The 21,697-nt window shown below is 47.9% G+C and overlaps 1 protein-coding gene across 6 annotated transcripts in view; it reads left to right on the top strand.

Annotated features, from left to right (window-relative positions):
- OTUD7A (OTU deubiquitinase 7A) overlaps window positions 1-21,697 on the top strand; it is a 133,756-nt gene that overhangs the window by 74,531 nt on the left and 37,528 nt on the right. For all 6 annotated transcript variants that reach the window (XM_028705764.2, XM_077918354.1, XM_028705762.2 and 3 more), the window contains 4 exons: window positions 3,709-3,810; window positions 9,298-9,425; window positions 10,299-10,411; window positions 20,564-20,691. In XM_028705764.2, coding sequence (XP_028561597.2) covers window positions 3,709-3,810; window positions 9,298-9,425; window positions 10,299-10,411; window positions 20,564-20,691 — 471 coding nt within the window. The remainder of the gene's footprint in view (window positions 1-3,708; window positions 3,811-9,297; window positions 9,426-10,298; window positions 10,412-20,563; window positions 20,692-21,697) is intronic.

The following is a 21,697-nucleotide window of genomic DNA, read 5'->3' as shown; positions in this document are numbered from 1 at the left end:
ACAGTGGCATTATTACTTCCCTTGATCTAGATGCTATACTCCTATTGATGCAGCCCAGAATTGCATTGGCTTTTTTAGCTGCCGCGTCACACTGTTGGCTCATGTCAAGTTTGTGGTCAACCAAGACTCCTAGATCCTTTTCACATGTACTGCTCTCAAGCCAGGTGTCCCCCATCTTGTATTTGTGCCTCTCATTTTTTTGCCCAAGTGCAATACTTTACATTTCTCCCTGTTAAAGTTCACCTTGTTTGTTTTGGCCCAGTTCTCTAATCTGTCAAGGTCGTTTTGAAGTGTGATCCTGTCCTCTGGGGTGTTAGCCACCCCTCCCAGTTTGGTGTCATCTGCAAATTTGATCAGGATGCCCTTGAGTCCATCATCCAAGTCGTTGATAAAGATGTTGAATAAGACCGGGCCCAAGACAGAACCCTGTGGCACCCCACTAGTCACTCTTCTCCAGGATGAAGAGGAACCATTGATGAGCACCCTTTGGGTTCGGTCAGTCAGCCAGTTACAAATCCACTGAGTGGTAGCATAGTCAAGACCGCATTTTACCAGCTTCTTTACAAGAATATCATGGGGCACCTTGTCGAATGCCTTGCTGAAATCAAGGTAGGCTACATCCACTGCGTTCCCTTCATCTACCAGGCTTGTAATTCTGTCAAAAAACGAGATCAGGTTAGTCTGACATGACTTATTTTTCAGAAATCCATGCTGACTATTGGTGATCACAGCATTCCTTTCTAGGTGCTCACAGACTGTTTGCTTAATGATCTGCTCCAGAATCTTCCCTGGTATTTTGCATGGCATAATGGGATATGTAGTATGCATGAATGACACAACTCTGAATGTTATTGTGCATATGTGGGACCATCAAGGCCCCTCTCTACCGTTCTGAAGAGTCATCTGGGGCAAGTGGGGGTTGTAAAGGATTCAACCTGAATCCAAACCCAGGTCAGCATTTTTCCTGTTGAATTCAGGTGTTATTCTGAACCCTAGGGCCAAACTCACCCTAAAAGGTAGTAAGCTGCCTCCACTCCTGTTTCTGTCCAGTCAGCCTGAGCCAAGAGATAATCGGGTTGTACACTGGACATCCCCAAGATTCCAAGGAGCAAGAGCTTCGTTGAGTGTTTGTTGTCATCAGTGCCGGATTTACGTATAAGCTAAACAAGCTATAGCTTAGGGCCCCACTCTCTTGGGGACCCCCCCCAAAAAAAAAATTAAAGGGAAAAAAGCTGGAAGTACATTTCCAATTGTATTTCAGTTCAACCATTACTTTGATAAAATACATATTTTGTTATGTGCAAATGGCTTTAGATACCTATTAGGTCCATAAATTACCATATAGCATATAGGTAAAGGTAAAGGTACCCCTAGGGGACGCGGGTGGCGCTGTGGGTAAAAGCCTCAGCGCCTAGGGCTTGCCGATCGAAAGGTCGGCGGTTCGAATCCCCGTGGCAGGGTGCGCTCCCGTCGTTCGGTCCCAGCGCCTGCCAACCTAGCAGTTCGAAAGCACCCCCAGGTGCAAGTAGATAAATAGGGACCGCTTACCAGTGGGAAGGTAATGACCGCTCCCCGCTTAAAACGGGGGGCGCCCTTTGCATGGACGTGTGCAGCCCCTAGATCTGGAGCGGCTCCAACAGCATAGGCTTGGCTTTGCCTTCCCTCAGGTGGGATACCTGGAGGTCTCCGCCTACCTCAGTCAGTTGTCCAATCCCACCTGGGGGAAGCGTTGCCAAGGAGACCAGGCCAGGTAGGGGAGGGATTACCTGCCCACACAATAGAGGGAGGATCTTACCTGGGAATCCTCACTTGGCTCCAGAGCTTCTCCCACCCTACCCACCCTCAGTTAATGTCTTATTTTGCAGGTTAACTTTTCTTCACAGGTATGCGGGCGCTGCTACGTTAAGGTCACTGTTAAAGGGCCGGAAAGGAATTTCCCTGCATTGGCAGGTTTCGCCTTTCCCATAGCAAAACGTCACAACTTTGGCGGTATCAGGCCTTGGGCGGAATCCTTTTGTCCATCTTCCTCTTTGCGGCGGCGATTCCAGGGTTCCCCTTAAAGGGGTTTTCTGAAGAGAGGCTTTGACCGTACGCCGAAAGGTCGTCATTGCTTTCCCCTGCGGTGGCGGCGTAACGGGGGCGGCTATCTCTGCTTGAACATATGTTCTCCAGAGCCGGCCCATCCCCCCCCACACTGGATAACCCTGATGCTCCCTAGGTCCCCGGCTGGGGACTGGGGAGGGAGAACGTCCAATGCCTGAGCCAAGGTCTACCCACATTTGAAATTTAATAAAGTTGTGGCCAATTTAATCCCATAGCACGTTGTCTTGAGTCGTTATTCCACATGACGGGGGGACCGCGCGGGATCTGGGGACTCCGCCTGTCCACGCAAACGGCGTTCCGTGTGCTGCGCTGGCTTGCCAGATGCAGCTTGTCACGCTGACCACGTGACCCGGAAGTGTCTGTGGGGACGGGCCAGTCTTGACAGACTCTAGGGTTGTGCGCTCATCTCACTCTAGAGGCCGGGAGCCGGCGCTGTCCGCAGACACTTCCGGGTCACGTGGCCAGTGTGACATCGCTGCTCTGGCAAGCCTGCACCAGAGCAGCACACGAAACTCCGTTTACCTTCCCGCTATAAAGCGGTCCCTATTTATCTACTTGCACTTAGGGGTGCTTTCGAACTGCTAGGTGGGCAGGAGCTGGGACCGAAAGATGGGAGCTCACCCCGCCGCGGGGATTCGAACCGCCGACCATACGGTCGGCAAGTCCTAGGCACTGTGGTTTTACCCACAGCGCCACCCGCATATAGCATATATTCAACACAAAAAACAGCGTCAGTTTGTTGTTGACAAAGGACAGCTGGACATATAAAGGGCCCCATTACCTTCAGTAGCTTAGGACCTCATCAAACCTAAATCCTCCCTGGTTGTCATGTTTATGCTTTTAAAATTGGGAAGATTTGCTATAATGTAAGTGCCACCATTTACAACTTTGAAACCATTTTTGGTAAGTCAAAGAAGGAATCAACATGGCTGGTATGAGCTCTTTGGAAAACTATTTCTTAACACAAGAGAATTGTGCTTTATATTGACTCCAAAATGTAACAGGATCTGTTTTCTTAGCTATTACCTTATTCACTATAAAACTCATATCAAGAAATGTAAAGATTTTATATGGATTTTATATGGATTGTATACGTCTCCTTTATGCAGCACCCTTGATTTATCATACCACACTACATTATTGTCAAAATCTTCTGCATGGTGCAGGTGATAGTCTGTTATTTCACCATGCCTGCAAGAAAGGAGCTGCTAAAAATGAGGATATGTTACTTCCAATTTTATCACTCCCAAAGGCAGCCCAACCACTTTAAATTATGCTTCCCAAGTGCACTCTTGATTTAGATTTCATAAGAATGGTTAGGCATGTGAAGTGTGTGCCCGCTGCTGCTTGTTGAATACATGTGGCGATTACGAAGTGTTTTAATAACGCAACCTATTAATATAGCTACAGTTTACAGGTCTGCCTCCTGGGTATAGTCACACATTTTCATGTTATAGGTTGCTTTAGCCTAATTTCAGTTTATTACGACCACAACCATTGATTTCAGTTGAAAAGATTAAGCTATTTGTTTTTAATATCAATAGGACTCCAACGTGCTTAATGTTGGCAGTGTCCTTACATTTTAAATTAATTTTCATTTTTCAGGTCGTCTTAACTGGTGGTCCACAGTGTGTACAAGCTGTAAACGCCTTCTCCCACTGGCAACCACAGGGGATGGCAACTGCCTCTTGCATGCGGCTTCCCTAGGTAGGTCTTCTGGTAAATAATGCATTCTGAAAGAATAGGACAACTCTCTATCTTGCTTACAATGCTTAGATTCAATCTTTCTCCTTCAGAAGGATTGAAAGAACCTCACTTGAACAAGATGTGGACCCCATGGTGTACAAACACAATGTTGGGGGGGGGGTCTCCTCTTATCCATGTTAGCAAATGATACTGTGATATAGTAAGTGACTATTTGGACTAGGTTCTGTGAGATCTGAGTACTCATCTCTGGTTGTCCATAGACTTGCTGAAAGCAACACCGGACCTCTCAGCTTCAGTTTTCTGTTTCACAGAGCAGTTGTAAGGATCAGTGAGATAAGGACACATTAGTTTTCTTTAAATTTGAAGATAGAACTGGGCTACGTTGAAATAAAAAGGTGTTCTTCTACACACACACACACACACACACACACACACGAGTTACACTGGATATGTCACTGGTCAGTACTGTTTTATGGAAGAGAGATGCTACACCACTTTGCTGGCACTGATGAAGGTACAGTAGCAAATTAATTTTTTAACCTGTGGGGCCAGCATTTGATATTCATAAAGTTACCTGATGCGGACAAATATTTCATTTGTTTTAATAAGATTATGTCAAGAACAGAATTGCAGGCAGAGGCCTGAATCTTCTAAAATATTTATCATAGAATTTCATAGTAGGAAAGGACACCAGTGGTCATCTAGTCCATCCTCTTGGACTAGAATCAAAGCTAAAGGATCCCTGACAGATGACCATCCAAGTTCTTCCAAATGTTTAGTAGGAATCACATTTCTTGTCCGTTCTCAAACCGAGGTGCACTTTCCCTAATGAGGCCTCCCACCGCCGGTGACCTTCCACCATTCAGATTCCATTCTTAGACCGAGGTAAAGTTCTCAAACCAGAACACTACTTCTGGTTTTGCGGAGTTCGTAAACCGAATCGTTCATAAACAGGGCTGTTATTAAACCGAGGTACCACTGTAATTTGAATCCATTAGTTTGGGTACTATCCTCTGGAGCTTGCTCTGTCTCCCATGTGTCAGCCCTTCAGATATTTGAAGATGGCTGTGCTGTCACATCACCTCTCAGTCTTCTCTTCTCCAGGCTGCTCCTAAGGCAGACCCTTTATCATCATGGTCACCCTCTTCGACACCTGTTCCTGCTTGTCAGTACAGTGGTACCTCGGGTTACAGACACTTCAGGTTACAGTCTCCGCTAACCCAGATATAGTACTAGATATAAGATATAGCAGTGTTTCCCAACCTTTTTTGGGCAAAGGCACACTTGTTTCATGAAAAAAATCTCGAGGCACACCACCATTAGAAAATGTTAAAAAATTTAACTCTGTGCCTATATTGACTACCATATTTTTCGCCCCATAGGACGCACCGCCCCATAAGACGCACCTAATTTTTTGGGGGGAGAATAAAGGAAAAAAAAAATTTCCCCTCCCCAGGCACGGGGCAGGCGCGGGGGAAGCCCAAGCTTCCCCCGACCCCAGCCCCCAGAACAGCCTGATATCCGCAAGCCTAGGGAGCCACACTGGTCTCCCCAGGCTTGCGGAGAGGTGCGTGAAGCCCGGGGGCGCTCTTCAGCGCGCACCAGGCTTCGGGATGCAGGCAGCTCTGCGCTACCCTCCAGAGCCCCGTGCGGCTTCGCACCGGGATCCGGGGGTGGCGCGGAGCTGCAAGAAGCCCTGGAGCGCGGGCAGCTCCGCGCCACCCTCCGCAGCCTCCTACGGAGGGCGCCCCGTGCTCCGCGCTGCTGGCTGCCGCCCGCAAGCCGTGCACGCGGGGGGAGTTCCCCTGGGCGCGCAAGGCTTGCGGACAGCTGCGCGAAGAACGGGGCGTCCTCCGAAGGACGCCCCGCGCTCCGCGCTGCAGGCTGCCGCCCGCAAGCCTTGCGCGCCGGGGGGGGGAGTTCCCCCAGGCGCCCAAGGCTTGCGGACAGCTGCGCGAAGCACGGGGCGTCCTCCGAAGGACGCCCCGCGCTCCGCGCTGCAGGCTGCCGCCCGCAAGCCTTGCGCGCCGGGGGGGGGAGTTCCCCCAGGCGCGCAAGGCTTGCGGACAGCTGCGCGAAGCACGGGGCGTCTTCCAAAGGGCACCCCGCGCTCCGCGCTGCAGGCTGCCGCCCGCAAGCCTTGCGCGCCGGGGGGGGAGTTCCCCCAGGCGCCCAAGGCTTGCGGACAGCTGCGCGAAGCACGGCGCCGCCCCGCCTCTCCCGCCTCCCTCCCACGGCACACCAGGCAAGGTCTCACGGCACACTGGTGTGCCGCGGAACACCGGTTGGGAAACACTGAGATATAGTACCCAGATATAAGAACTTTGCTTCAGGATAGGAACAGAAATTGTGCGGCAGCGGTGGGAGACCCCATTAGCTAAAGTGTACCTCAGGTTAAGACAGTGTTTCCCAACCGGTGTTCCGCGGCACACCAGTGTGCCGTGAGACCTTGCCTGGTGTGCCGTGGGAGGGAGGCGGGAGAGGCGGGGCGGCCCCGTGCTTCGCGCAGCTGTCCGCAAGCCTTGGGCGCCTGGGGGAACTCCCCCCCCCCGGCGCGCAAGGCTTGCGGGCGGCAGCCTGCAGCGCGGAGCGCGGGGCGCCCTTTGGAAGACGCCCCGTGCTTCGCGCAGCTGTCCGCAAGCCTTGGGCGCCTGGGGGAACTCCCCCCCAGCGCGCAAGGCTTGCGGGCGGCAGCCTGCAGCGCGGAGCGCGGGGCGCCCTTTGGAGGACGCCCCGTGCTTCGCGCAGCTGTCCGCAAGCCTTGGGCACCTGGGGGAACTCCCCCCCGGCACGCAAGGCTTGCGGGCGGCAGCCTGCAGCGCGGAGCGCGGGGCGCCCTTTGGAGGACGCCCCGTGCTTCGTGCAGCAGTCCGCAAGCCTTGGGCGCCTGGGGGAACTCCCCCCCGGCGCGCAAGGCTTGCGGGCGGCAGCCTGCAGCGCGGGGCGCCCTTTGGAAGACACCCCGTGCTTCGCGCAGCTGTCCGCAAGCCTTGGGCGCCTGGGGGAACTCCCCCCCGGCGCGCAAGGCTTGCGGGCGGCAGCCTGCAGCGCGGAGCGCGGGGCGCCCTTTGGAGGACGCCCCGTGCTTCGCGCAGCTGTCCGCAAGCTTTGGGCGCCTGGGGGAACTCCCCCCCCGGCGTGCAAGGCTTGCGGGCGGCAGCCTGCAGCGCGGAGCGCGGGGCGCCCTTTGGAGGACGCCCCGTGCTTCCCGCAGCTGTCCGCAAGCCTTGGGCGCCTGGGGGAACTCCCCCCCCGGCGCGCAAGGCTTGCGGGCGGCAGCCTGCAGCGCGGAGCGCGGGGCGCCCTTTGGAGGACGCCCCGTGCTTCGCGCAGCTGTCCGCAAGCCTTGGGCGCCTGGGGGAACTCCCCCCCCCCGGCGCGCAAGGCTTGCGGGCGGCAGCCTGCAGCGCGGAGCGCGGGGCGTCCTTCGGAGGACGCCCCGTTCTTCGCGCAGCTGTCCGCAAGCCTTGCGCGCCCAGGGGAACTCCCCCCGCGTGCACGGCTTGCGGGCGGCAGCCAGCAGCGCGGAGCACGGGGCGCCCTCCGTAGGAGGCTGCGGAGGGTGGCGCGGAGCCGCCCGCGCTCCAGGGCTTCTTGCAGCTCCGCGCCACCCCCGGATCCCGGTGCGAAGCCGCGCGGGGCTCCGGAGGGTGGCGCGGAGCTACCTGGGCTCCAGGGCTTCCTGCAGCTCTGCACCACCCTCTGGATCCTGGCGCGAAGCCGCGCGGGGCTCCGGAGGGTGGTGCGGAGCTGCCTGTGCTCCAGGGCTTCTTGCAGCTCCGCGCCACCCCCCGGATCCCAGCGCGAAGCCGCACGGGGCTCTGGAGGGTAGCGCAGAGCTGCCTGCATCCCGAAGCCTGGTGCGCGCTGAAGAGCGCCCCTGGGCTTCACGCACCTCTCCGCAAGCCTGGGGAGACCAGTGTGGCTCCCTAGGCTTGCGGATATCAGGCTGTTCTGGGGGCTGGGGTCGGGGGAAGCTTGGGCTTCCCCCGCGCCTGCCCCGTGCCTGGGGAGGGGAAATTTTTTTTTCTTTATTCTCCCCCCAAAAAATTAGGTGCGTCTTATGGGGCGGTGCGTCCTATGGGGCGAAAAATATGGTAGTCAATATAGGCACAGAGTTAAATTTTTTAACATTTTCTAATGGTGGTGTGCCTTGAGATTTTTTTCATGAAACAAGTGTGCCTTTGCCCAAAAAAGGTTGGGAAACACTGGGTTAAGAATAGTTTCAGGTTAAGAACAGACCTCCAGAATGAATTAAGTTCTTAACCAGAGGTACCACTGTATCCACCTTATATTCAACTTATAATTCAAATGGACTTCATGTCTGTTTTCTCTCATTGCTTGTTTTGCTATTAGTGTAAAATGTAGCCCTATGATCATTAACAACAGAAAAAAGGAAAAGCATCAATATAAAAACAAGAAAGTAGATTTCAAGTTGCAGAAGAAACACGTTTGTCACACCAACTGCATTCTTAATGAAGATGCTGTTTGTCATGTCCTCTCCCCCCCCCCTGCCCCCAGTGCCTCTGGAAACTTCTACTGCCAGAAATGCTGGTAACATGGAGGGAGCTCCCAGCACATACCCCTGCATCACAACATGTAGGGTGACACCACAGTACCTCAAAGACTGCCCCACCGCCAGGCCTGAGGCATCCTTACAGGCTGTTCAGTCCCCCTTATGCTCCTTCCATCCATTGCTTTGGAGCACACAACATACACAGGGAAGGGAGGGGAGGGCACATGGCATGGAGCCCTGAGCAAGAGACCTGCAGAGAGTACCCACAGCCCCCCCTGAGACAAGCGTTCAAGACTTTAACCCAGGCAGCCATGGTGAAGGGCCAGGACACACAACAATGCCAGGCACAAATTGACCCCGGCTTAAGAAAGGACATTCTTTGGTAAAGCAGCAATCAGAATATTATTTATATTTGAATTAAAATAATTTCAGTGCACAAATAATTTGCTGATTTTTAAGCTTGCAAGCCTGTGGCTGGTAGTATTTTTAGGATTCAAATCTAGCAAATTCAAGTTCTCTTATAATGAACTTGGATTCCAGGGGATATTCATCCCTCTCTTGTGCAAGTCAGCCAGCCCTTAGGTTTTTGGGTCATTATTTCTAAAACAGTCAAAAGAGCCCCCAGTGATCATTAGTCATTCAAGGCCCACCAATAGTACTCCAAATTTCTGAGGCTAAAATCAAGAACATTTGTTTCCTTCTGGCAAAGTTGTGCATCAGGCAACTCAACTCTTCCATTGTTTCTAAAGAACATTTCCTAAAACTTGCTTTGAATTCAGTATTGCCCTATATTAACTTATTTAATGTTTGCACCTATTATTTGAAATGCTTAAACATAAGCAAAGGGAATTAAACTCCAGTTAGGAGAACCATGCAAATGATTACACCTAAGCCTTAATTCCTCTTCATGTGTGTTTTGTGCTAGTCCTGTTTTCATCCTTGCTCCTGTCACACGACTTTTTTGCATTTAGGAATGTGGGGGTTTCATGACCGGGACCTTGTCTTACGGAAAGCACTTTACACAATGATGCGAAGTGGTGCTGAAAGGGAAGCCTTGAAGAGAAGATGGAGGTGGCAGCAGACACAGCAGAATAAAGAGGTTTGTACAATATCAAGAATTTATCAGACTTAATTTTGAAGCCATACTCACTATGGCTTCCTCATAGAGTCCCTTATTAGTGCCAGGACACATGCCTGATGCTTGTGACAGAATGATGATGAAGAAGGACTTTGAGCATGGACAGGGTGCCTTCCCCACCCACTGGATATCTTCACTTAGTCCTCTTAATCCATGGGGGGGGGGGTGATTTGCAGGACAGCCCATTACCTTGCATCTTTCACTTAACATTGAGACACTTAATTTATACCACTCAACTTTCAGTATCAGAAATGTTCCCTCTCTGTTCTGTTCTAAATTATTTTGTATGATGTCATTGTGCTGTTTAAACAAACATTTTGGGAGGAACATTTTGTTAAACACTTGGTGCAAATAGGCATTTTTTGCACAGCAAAGTCCGCTTTGAAAACCATTGGAAGTCTGAGACACTGACAACACAATTCTATGCATGTTTCCTAGGATATCAGTATCACTACATGTAGCAGGACTCACTCCCAGTAGTGGAGCATAGGATAGCAGCTTCCACACATGCACAATTTAACCTTTTTTATTCTGCCCTCCTTCCAGAAGAATATTTGTAAGAGAAACCAAATAAGATTGTTTCTATGATAACTTAATTCAAAGTGGAGTGGCTTACTTTGGTCATTAAAAGCAGCTGAATTAATGTATATTTGGGGGGGGGGGAGGGATACTGCAGATGAGCCTTAGCAATTGTACTCTCAGGTTCCAGAGAACTTGTGCATATGTGAGTTCAGAGATCTCTTAACTCAAGAAATAAAGATACAAATCAAGGCACAAGGTATAAGTCACAGTTGTCTCCTTGTTTCTTGAACTGCCTTCTCCTCTCTCTCCTAGTCAGGGTTAGTTTACACAGAAGAAGAGTGGGAGCGGGAATGGAATGAGCTGCTCAAACTGGCTTCGAGTGAACCACGAACTCACTTCAGCAAAAATGGAGGCACTGGAGGCGGGTAAGTGGGGGTTGCCCTGTTCCTTTTCTGATTTGCTAACTTACCATGACATACTTTGTAATATAATAGGTAGGAAAGGGAAGTTTTGTATCACCAAATCCTGCTTCCAGAAACGTATCTGGAGTTACAGGATGTGTTTCTGTTGCTGGAAGTGAGATGTTGTAGTTGATAAATGTCCAGTAAACTGAATACACCTAAATATTGTAGCTGTTTCTTATGAGAGTTGAAGCACCTTGCCTAAGATGAGGGTAGTGTTAAGAAAACAAGATGACTTAGGGATTCATAAAATTATGAATACCATGAAGAAAATTGGTAGAAAAATATCATAATAAAACTTGCATAATATACAACAGAGGCCCCCTTCAAGCAACATCCCAACAGGCAGCAAAACAAACACAGCACTAACTGGAGGAGTTCCATGTTTCTTTGCCTGTCCCCACCTTTTAAAAAAGTTCCACAAGTCTGCTGACAGGCAGAAAAATGTGTGGCAGGCAATTCCTGTGCTTCTTCCACTATTTCAACACACATGTTTTTTAAAAGCCTCTCAAGAAACTGCCTGTGAAATGCTCCACATGGCTGACAGGCAGCTAACAGGTGAATTCTGTGAATATTCACATGATTGTATTTCCATATGAGAAAACGCTTCACCTGTTGAATTTCTGCCTGCCATACAGCTGTCAAAGAATCCTGTTTTCCCCTAATGCCAGCCCTAAACCAAAGCATAGGTTGCCATGCTATACCCACTTGCCAGGGATTTAGTCCCATTTAAAACAAGTATACTTAGGAGAAGACATGCAGACCACTGTACTGTAAGTCCCCACCTGCACTGCACCCCCAAATAATCGTGGGAACTGTTGTTTGTTAAGAGTGCTGAGAGTTGGTAGGAGGCTTCTGTTCTCTTTGCAGAGCTCCAGTTGCCACAGTTCCTTGGGAAGAGGCACTGGCTGCTGAAGCACCCTGGAATATTCTTTGTGGTATGAGACAGTGAATTACTAATGAACGCCTGGTCCTTAGCCCCTGCATAGCCTGAGACATGCCCAAACCTTCTCCCAAATTGTTTTTCATTTGTCCATTTTGGGGAAGAGGGATTCTTTAACACCCTCCTGTACTTACTTTGTAGCAGTATTTGCAGAAAATAACTTTTAGGGACAACCTGATCTCAGATGAACTCACCACAGGAAAGATGCATTCTATTTGCTAAGAGAAAAGGAAGGGGAAACTACAGAGATTATGAAGACTGAGAAATACAACGGAAGCAGGAAAAGCACACTAAAGAGAAGGTGGAAAGAGCAGCTGTTTAAGACACGGGGATTCCTATTTCCTGGTGTCCAAAAAAGTCACTCATCAGTCACAGCTGTGGCATCACTCATTTTAACCAATACTGACAGAAAGAAACAGCTCAGCTGACCCATTTCATACAAATTGCTAAGAAGGGTACCTCTAAATTATGCTTTATAACTTACTTTCTTTGAGGCCTAAAGACTTATTTTTTGAACATTATGAAAACTCAGAGTCTGAAGGCCCTGCAGGGGTGTCAGTGAAGGGCATGGTGCCCATGACCACAGTGTTGGTGACCACAGATGTAAATAATTTTAGTTCTCACTCTCTCTGTGGGGTTGTGTGTGTTAAAAAATAATAATACTGTGCTGTTTTTGCATTTACTTAAATTTCTTCAAAACTGCTTTTTTTAAAAAGTGTCTTAATCTGCACTACTTTTGTATTCAGGTCCTTATTAGCAGTTCTTGCAACCTCATTCTGTCCTTCTCAGGCGGTTTATGCCTCATGCTTTTGCACAGCTCAGTGTACTCCAATTAGAGATGTGCGGAGATGTATTTGCCAAAATAAAGGAGCTCAGTCCTTGAAGAAGTCACTTTTGACAGCTTTGCTTCTCTGGAAATCAAAACAAAAGTACCCATCCAACTAATAAATATTTTAGATGTCCAATACCACAGTTTTCAATGTGCAAATCAATCCTCCTTACGTGGAGCTGCCAGTCACCAGGGTGGGATGTTGGCTCCCCCCCCCCCCGCCAGACCTTTCTAGATCTTGATCTGCAGGGAGTATCTCTTACACAAATGTGAAAGGATGATGACTTTAGTAAATATAGCATGGAATTAAAAGACCATTCTAAAAGCAGCCCAGTGGCTTAGAGCAATGGGTGGGGAAGGCGGGAGTCCTGACCACACATTATTCTCTGGGAATAAACCTCAACTGGTGAGAGTCTCATGGACTTAAATCTCCACCCCCTTATGCAGGGGTCAGCAAACTTACTGCGCCTCGGGCCGGTGTGTCCAGCGCCGATCGCGCGGCAGGCCAGAGGGTGGGGGAGTGTGTGCCCATATGTGTGCGCACACGCTATTTCCAGCGCACTTCTGGGTCGGAGGAGCACCGGAAATAGCATGTGCATGGGCCTCCTCTGACCCGGATGTGCACCAGAAATAACTCTTGCACATGCGCAAATAACACATTCACACAAGCTATTTCTGGTGCTCCTCCGACCTGGAAGTGGGCAGCCGCACGGCGTAGCGCCAGTAAGAGCGGGCGGCGGGGGTCACTGCGAGCCAGATAAACGAGTCCCTCAGGCCTTATCCGGCCCGCAGGCCTTAGTTTGGGGACCCCTGCTCTTATGCTTCTTCCATATGGTGTGGAGAATATAAATAGTGAACTATTCTGTACCTTGTTCATTTGAGTTTAGGAACGTTCTGACCCTGGGGTGCATCCCTAGACTGAAAGGATTGCAGGGCACCCAAGGAGAGCCCAAGGTCAAATAAAATGTGGTGCGGCCAATTCATGTGGTGGTTTCCCCTGAGCTCTGGGCTGGAGGAAGGTGCAAGGGAGCCTGAGATTATAATAGGCTTGAGATTTCTCCCCAGAGTTAACAGTTGATGAGGACTTGACAGTGGCAACCCAACTGGAAACCCTTGTAATGTTTCTGGGTCCAACAAAAGGCACCAATAATAAGGAGTAGCTTTATAAAAGAAGCTTTATTCAGAGGAGGCTCTAAGACCTTCTGGTAGAATTGAAACTCAAGGCCTAAGGAACTGCCCAGTTCATGTGATTCCAGGGGAAGTCCTCAAATTTCCAAGGCTTAACATTGACAGAGTGTCAACAAATTACGAGCTCTGCCATTTCACATATTTCTACTGAAAACCTAGAGAGAGCTGAGCAGCACTTCAAGTAAGGATTTTGTTTGAAATATCATTGATCAGCAAATTAGAATATTTAGAATACTTGTGCAAAATTCACAAATTTGCATTTGGATGTAATTTCTTCACTGGAGCTTTTTCTGTGACAAAATTGAACTTTAAGTTACAAATATGCTGTCCCTGGAAGATGGTAACCACATGCATAATTTACTTTAAACCTCTTCTCTCCCAGTGGCAACACTCTGGTTTTGCTTAAAGCAGGGACAAATAAACTTTTTAAACTCAATGACCACATTGGAAACCATGTGCTATCTCTCTGTTTACTTATGGTGAGGCAAGACAGGGAAGCTTCCTAGAACAATGTCCCTTTCCCTCTGTCAAGCCAGCTTCCTTCTTTCTAGAGACCAGGTAAAGTCTGTGGCCAGATTGGGATTTTGGTTTGGCACCACCCAGTGGTCAATAGGCAATATTGCAGGCTCGAAGAACAACAACAACAACAACAATGAATTAAAACAGGAAGCTGTCATCTAAGCTCCTCCCTGCTTCTTCAGCTTTTAAAATTTGCATCACAGAAAGCAGTCATTTCTTCCTGAGACTCCTGGTGTTCTCTTTTCAGGCTGGTTATTTCCTCGCTTCTTCTGCCTTTTGCTGAACTTCTCTGTGTGTTTAGCCCCATCAGCACTCCTTCTCCCACTCAGATGTTTTCCTGGTCATTTTTTGAGGCCTGTTCAGTTGTTGGTTTCTTTATCTGCAACCTCTTGAGACTCTGTCTTGTCCTTTGCTTTGCTGACTTTAGTCATAGTAGACTCTGTATCCCCTCCTCCCCGCCCAGCCTCAGCCCCAGCCATTTGCTCAGTACAGCTAGGGTTTTTCAAACCACTACTCTTCAGTCAGTCACCCAAGTTTTTCTGCTAACCATCAGTAAACAAAACAGCTTCTTTGCCTGCATTTAAATGGAAAGGCGCAGACGAAATCCACACTCTCCCACCAGGAGCAGATAGCAGCAGCAAAATTACAGTGTGTAAAGGCAATAGACATTTTTACAGCTAGTTCTGCTTCCACTCAAGATTTGGCTACAGCCCTCCCCAGCTCAGTTAAATGGCAGCACCCACCACTTACAGCTATGGCAGATCTTCCCAGTTTGCTACCTCTCACCAAGGGAGTTCTATGCAGAGCACCTCAGAGCCAGATCAGGTGTGAGCTGAGGCAGTTTCACCCCAATGCCTCGCAGGGCCAGAGCCGAGACAGCTTGTTCCTCGCTTTCAACACTGTGATGTTGGGCTGGTGATCCATCGTGATGTTGTAAAGCTAACATCGCCCAGCCCTGGTGACAAGTCTTTCTCACAACATCATTTCCATCCCTACAAGCCAAAGTACTCCTGTCAAGCCTCAAGGTCCACTAGAGTTGGGGATTTTTGGTCCTCCCAGCCCACTGGAACAGGCAGTGTGGAGGATTCAAAGGAAATCAACAGTCTTGCTCCTGCAATGCCCAACAGAACAAACCCTCTCTCAGCAATGTGGGCACGATCCTCCCACATTTGGCAGCAGGCCATGGCAGCCCTATGGTTGCTGGACATTTTCCGCAGTGGTCTCCACCTGGAATTAACCTGAACTCCACACAAATTCTTACTGTCTCCAGTCTCATCAGATCCCCACAAGAGGAATGTACTTCTGGATGCTTGAACAGCTGCCACCAGAGTCCACCTGGGCTGTCAGCAGCTGTTTATTCTGATGCGCCTCATCACTTGTCTACTTTTTCTAATAGTTCCTCCATTATACTTCTCTACCTTTCCTACCAGAGTGTCTCAGTGAATTTTTAAAGCAACCTTTCTGTTGAAAGGTTCTCCATGCTATACTAGTACTGAATCACCTCACTTTCTGGCTTGTTGCTTAAGAACTGAAAAGGGAAGAAGCTAAGACGACAGCTTCCTGTTTGAATTCTTTATTTTATTTTTTGCAATCTTGCTTTGTTGCCTGTTGACTGTTGGGCTTCGCCAAACCTAAATCCCAATCTGGCAGTAGCTTTTATAGGATCCAGAAATACCTTTCATGGTAAGTATAACAGGTTTTCTCTTTTAAATCTGACTGTTCCTTCAGAAAAGCCTTTTCAGTATCATACCAGCCACAACTAATGTGCACACCACCGCCTATGATTCTCTCTAAAATCTTTCTTGCTGCTCATGTGTCAGTGCTTGACCTCTCCCTTTCACCTCTCCCTCTGCCTTGCTTGGCTAATAAAAGGGCAAAAGTAGGTATGATTTGAGAAATCAATGAACAGGATCTCTTACCTTTTCTGTAAGATCAGGGCTACTGTGGGACAGCATTGGTGCTGTGGCATGGGCCACGGGTTCCTCTTCCATTGTCCTCTGCAACATATTTCTCAAAATTGCCACCCAAAGCTGCTGTTTGCCTGGGGGGGCGCATAAGGGTACCTGCTTTCCAACAGTGTAAGTGCACTCATTCTATTTGCAGATCAAGGTTGTGGTCTGAATTGCAGGGCTCCTCATACATTTTCTTCATATACTTGCTCAACAATGGAAACTAAATCAGTCTACACTGGGTTGGGCTTTTCTCTATTAGCTACCCCTAAAGCTGCCCATGTGTGTGTTGCTTGGGTGGGGGGGAATGGCCCCTACATATGGAATTGATTCTGCAGCCCCTTCCTTGCCGGGATCCAAGGTGAAAATCTGTGGCGTGGGGATAGAAATGGGAGCCCTCTGTCCTTGTCTCTTTTTGGGAAGAGAACATTCCAAGAACCCTTCTGAGCCCAGAACCTCCCAGTTATTTCACTGTGCTGTTGCCAAGGCCAATTTGCATGATGCCCTTTGAATTATAGATGAGCCAGTTTTCTCTGGTGCCAGAACAAACTTGAAGCATTCAAAGTTGTGTCAGCTTCAAAGCAAACTGTTTTAAAAAGAGGAAATAATGGGGTCTGAGCTAGACTGGGCTGCTGCTGGCTGCATCTTAGGTTATTTATTTATTTATTATTTTGCAAGCTAACATGTTCTTTTTTGAAAAGAAAAGTACAAACATTGTCAACTTTCAGAGTTCTGAAGAATTAAATCAGGAAATATACAATGACACAAAACTGTCAGCAAAGTTGCCTGGTGGGAAGTTCCCAAAGTGCCACTAGCGAGGTTTATTTACAGGTAGCATAAGGCATCTAATCCAGTCATTTCATTGCTAACCAGTTAGATGCCGGAGAAGGTGTGGTGATAATCCTCTCTTGTTTCCCACAGTATCTGGCAGTCAGAAATCCTGCATAAATCCTGCATCTATGTTCACTTGTTGGGTGGTGGTGTCTGAATGAGCCATCACTGATCAAACACTACAGCTAGAACTTTCACATCACCTCAAACATAATGTTTTCTCAGCAGAGTGAGTTCACACATTAAGTTGTCAGCTAGCAAGTGATGAATAACCAAGAGACGTACAGCCCTGTCTGAACCAGCCCTGCCTCTTAGCACAGAAATGCCATTCTTTGTGTGACTTGAGAGTGTCAGCAGTAAGTGTGCGCTAAGGCTTCATGACTAAGCACATCCTAAAAGATATGAGGGACGTGGGTGGCGCTGTGGGTTAAACCACAGAGCTTAGGGCTTGCCGATCAGAAGATTGGCGGTTCGAATCCCCGCGATGGGGTGCGCTCCCATTGCTCGGTCCCTGCTCCTGCCAACCTAGCAGTTCGAAAGCACATCAAAGTGCAAGTAGATAAATAGGTACCGCTCTGGCGAGAAGGTAAACAGTGTTTCCATGTGCTGCTCTGGTTCGCCAGAAGTGGCTTAGTCATGCTGGCCACATGACTCGGAAGCGGTACGCTGGCTCCCTCAGCCAGTTAAGTAAGATGAGAGCCGCAACCCCAGTCAGCCACGACTGGACCTAATGGTCAGGGGTCCCTTTACCTTTACCTTTAAGAGATATGAAAGCTGAAATTCTTAAGGTGCTTTTCTTGTTCCAAAGGGAACTTGACATATAACTTGACTTTGAAAAAATGTTTGTTGTAGAAACAAAGACTGATGCAAAGCAGGAACCTGCTGTGTCATGGCTGTGGCATGAAGTTTGCTCCACATGGAACTGTAGCTTTGGCAGCAGGTGTGCCACAATCCTAAGCACTCAGTTTAACCTGAGAGCAACCTTTCAGACTAGGTTATATATTTGGATGTAGATAACTAGATTGCAATATACACAGAGTGCAGCCACGGAGGGGGGGGCACACATGTGGTGCTACTTTTCTGTTTTTGTTTTTTTAAAAATAGAGGTGCCAGAACTCACCAAGACAAGCTGGGCGCCACATGGCACCTGAAAAGTAGGCTATGGGCACAAAATTACAAAGCTGAAATGACTGAACTCCAGCTAAAATGTTTATTTTCATATGGTCTAGTCCTCATCTGAGACTGCAAAAAACAAAGCCATGCTTCCCCTGCCTGCCCCCCTAATATTCTTATGTGGTCCCTTCTCCCAACTTCAGAAAGTGGCTGGAAGTGGGGCTGCAGAAAAAGGTCCTCCTTTCCTTCTACTCTGCAGAAGATTTCTGGATTCTCCGTAAACCCCCTTTCCTTCATATTAGATTCTGGCAAACAACTAACACATATTTCAGGCACCACTACAAAAATTGTTTAGATTTTAAGCATCACTGGGAGTCTGAGGTAGATAACGCTTTGAAATGCACTACTTGAACCATCATAAACTAACCGGCTAGTATATTTCAAATTAAAATCATATTATACATTATAAGTACATTAAACAAGGCAAATAAAACCTAACCAAAACATGTTGGGTTTGAATGAAAAAAAGAAGAAGTTCTGGAAAGCACAAGCTCAAGGAAGTTTCATCCCCAAATGTCTCCCCTTCTCTGTACGCTATCTGATATTTCTCCAACTTCTTGGGCTCACCAACCATCCCAACACTGGGATGTTACTGCCAAACACAGCCCACGCCGCCTCCTCCCTCCAGGGACACACAGCTTTCACCTGCCGCATCATCCCCAAGTCCACTCCCAACTTTTGCTTCTTCCAGAAGACATTTAGATGAACTCTTACTGGCTTCCCACCTCAGTATGACTCCCAGCATTCATCATCCATGTCCATTTACACCTTTCCTTTCTCCTCCCCAAGCCGACTCCTGGAACCAGAGGTGCTAAGTTCCCCCCACCATTGAGGGAGCTCATTGCATGCATGTGATGTCACATCTGCAACATCACGCATGTTGGGAGGAGGCGCCGAGATCCGTTGCCACTGCAGAGAGGCCCAGCGAGGCCCCTCAACATTGGGGAGGCGGGGGGGGGGGTCTTGGTTAAAGATTGGAAACCTCTCGTAGACTTTTTGTGTGAAAAAGAAATAATGACATCGGATTTTAGGATTGAAGATAATGTTTGTTTATAGAAAGTGGCTTTGTGGGGTGTTATATTGGATTGGACAAAGTGAATATTATTATATAGCGGACAGATAAAGAATCAGAAGTTCTTAACTTTCTGAATCTTATTTTTCTATCTTTCTCTTTTAACCTCTTCTCTACTCTTTTTATTTATTTATCCATCTCCATTCTCTCCCCTTTCCTGCCGCCTTTTTGTGTTTTTATGGTGTCTATATAAAAGTCTTTGTTTGGTTAAAAAAGGGAAACTATATTAAATTTTGTATATTTCTCTATAAACCTTAATAAAACTAATTTTTAAAAAAGATGGGGGGGCTTGGCCCTGTCCCCACATACTTTGTCCCCACATCTGAGGTGTCTTCAGCCCCATAGAGTAGGTGCCTGTGTCTAGAATGCCACCATCTCCCTTTCAGGGAGTTATTCCACATGTATCTCAACCCCCCCTCCCACTCTTGCGCATGCACACACCAAGGCAAGGCTTGACACGGTCCCATCACGTGTCTCCAAACCCCACCATCCCCACATGCTGATCCTCTTCCTCACCCTTCCTCTCCTTCTGTGTCTCCTTGGCAAAGAATACTTGCCAGATTTAAGAGCCCCCTCCCAGCCCCAGGTGTGCTTGCACACGCCTTTCCACTCAGCGGCAGCCATTTTGCTTGTGAATCAGGCAAGGCGGCACTTTGAATCTCGTGCAGCCTGCAGCGCCATCTTGAATTGCACAGTGGCGCACACAGGGACAGTTTCACTCAGCTGCCGGTGCTAAAAGTGAAAAATTAAGGAAACCCCCCTGTGGACACTCCCCAAAGCCTTTCTGCCCTCACTGATCTTTTTCCTGAGAGGGATGCAGGAGCAATTTTAGGAAAGTGGCTCCGGAGGGGTTGAGGGGAGGAAAGGAGGGAAATCCACAAACAAAAAATCTACAATCCCACCCCCTTGCCCACTCACAATTGGCCAAGCAGGCAGGTCAATTTTTCAGGGCAGGATGCTGTTGGCTTTCCTGTTGGATGGGGGGGGGCACTGGCCTGCAATGGCAGCCACCTGAAAGGTGCCGGAGCTGCAGTCCAGTGAGCTCCAGCTGAAAAAAAGCCCTGCACACAAGCAATGTTCTCGGTCTTTAGTATATTCATACCACACTTGTCAGCCAAGATTTGTTATTCGTTATTGAGATTTTTGTAAGGTATTTGTAAACTGCTTTAGGAAATAATCTTGTCTGAGAAGTGGGGTCAGTCTGCTGGCAGTTAATGATGCAGTCCAGGTTATCTCCAGCAGCGAGCAGCCAAATCTCTCTTTAAAATGCAGTTGGAGCTTCACCCCTTCCTAGTACCTGCTTTGGGGTAGGGATTCCATTCTTTGTTTGTTGATGCCTTCCTTAACTGATGAACTATGTGCATTTTGTACTCTGTTATATATACCTCGAGTTCAACATTTATCTATCCTGAGTGTCTTCTGGAAACTATGTAAGCATTTATTTTTATTTACATTAGCTGTTAGGAATAAAAATGGCTTCTGTGTTTTTCACTATATTTGAGTTGAGTTGGAAATGCATATAAGCAGTTTTGCATGAGAAGAAGTAACTGTAAGGAAAGGAGTGAAAACTTCTTTAGTTCTGACTTGTGTGCCATTGCACTTGGTTTTCTAGAGTTGACAACTCTGAAGATCCTGTGTATGAGAGCCTAGAGGAGTTCCATGTTTTTGTCCTGGCACATATATTAAGGCGACCGATTGTTGTTGTTGCAGACACAATGCTACGAGACTCGGGAGGAGAAGGTGAGTCATTTTGCTGGCAATTATTTATTTAAAATGTTTTTATACCACCTTTAATAAAATCTTAGGTTGGTATATAGAGTTAATATTAAAAATACAACAATAAACATACATATGTAGAAACAGTAAAATATCCAACCCGGGGTTAATTAAAACCATTTGGTGCTTAAAGCCAGAGAAGTCCTGGAGAAAAGACGCTTGTCTTCAGCAAGCATCTAAATGGCGGGTGCCTGACTCAGTTCATATTACACACCCAGAGAGAGAGAGAGCCATGTCAGAATAGGCCACAACCAAGATAGCCTCCTTAGCTGACCTCAGTGGCCAGGCCAGTTGGTAAGAGAGAGGAGTGCCTTCAAGTCTCCTGGTCCTAAGTTGTTTTATATATCTACAAAAGCCTTAAATCAGGCTCAGTAGCATAATAGCAGCTACTGGATATTAAGGGATATTAAGTAAACAAACTCATTTCAGTGGAAACTGTGTTAAACTATGGTAGCTGGTAGGTGTGAGATCTACTCTTTTAGAAATGAAATATTTGTCTAGAATGGCAAAAAGCACAATTTAAAGGCTTCATATAAGTGAACAGGAGTTTTAGTAGTGGTGGTAGAATTCCACTGCTGGTGTTTTTCCTGTCCAGAGTGTGTCTGACAATCCAGTTTTCCCCCTAGTGGCTATTACTTTTATCTCCTAATGAAAAGAACCATTTCAACGCCTGTAATGGCTGCCAGTCCTCAAAGGAGCTATGGGCAGCCATGCCTCAGTATTCCACTTTCAGCCCTCTCCTTCATCAACAGTTAGGGAAAGGGGAGGGGGAGTGAGAGGTGGCAACTGTAGTACTTCATTCCACCTTTTGTCTCATTAAGAAATTTTGTCTCATTGAGATTATGACCAGTTAGCAGTCATAAGCAGGAAAGGTGCAAGCTGCTTCTGTCACTTGCTTTGCAAAAGCCTGAACAATGAATTTCTCCTGCTCTTCTGGATATTAGAAAATTCTTATCTAAGAATCAGTCAT

The sequence above is a fragment of the Podarcis muralis genome, chromosome 14 (assembly GCF_964188315.1).
Source record: "Podarcis muralis chromosome 14, rPodMur119.hap1.1, whole genome shotgun sequence".
In the NCBI taxonomy this organism is placed as follows: Eukaryota; Metazoa; Chordata; class Lepidosauria; order Squamata; family Lacertidae; genus Podarcis; species Podarcis muralis.
Note: the sequence above shows the minus strand (reverse complement) of the source record. Positions and strands in the feature narration are given on the sequence as shown.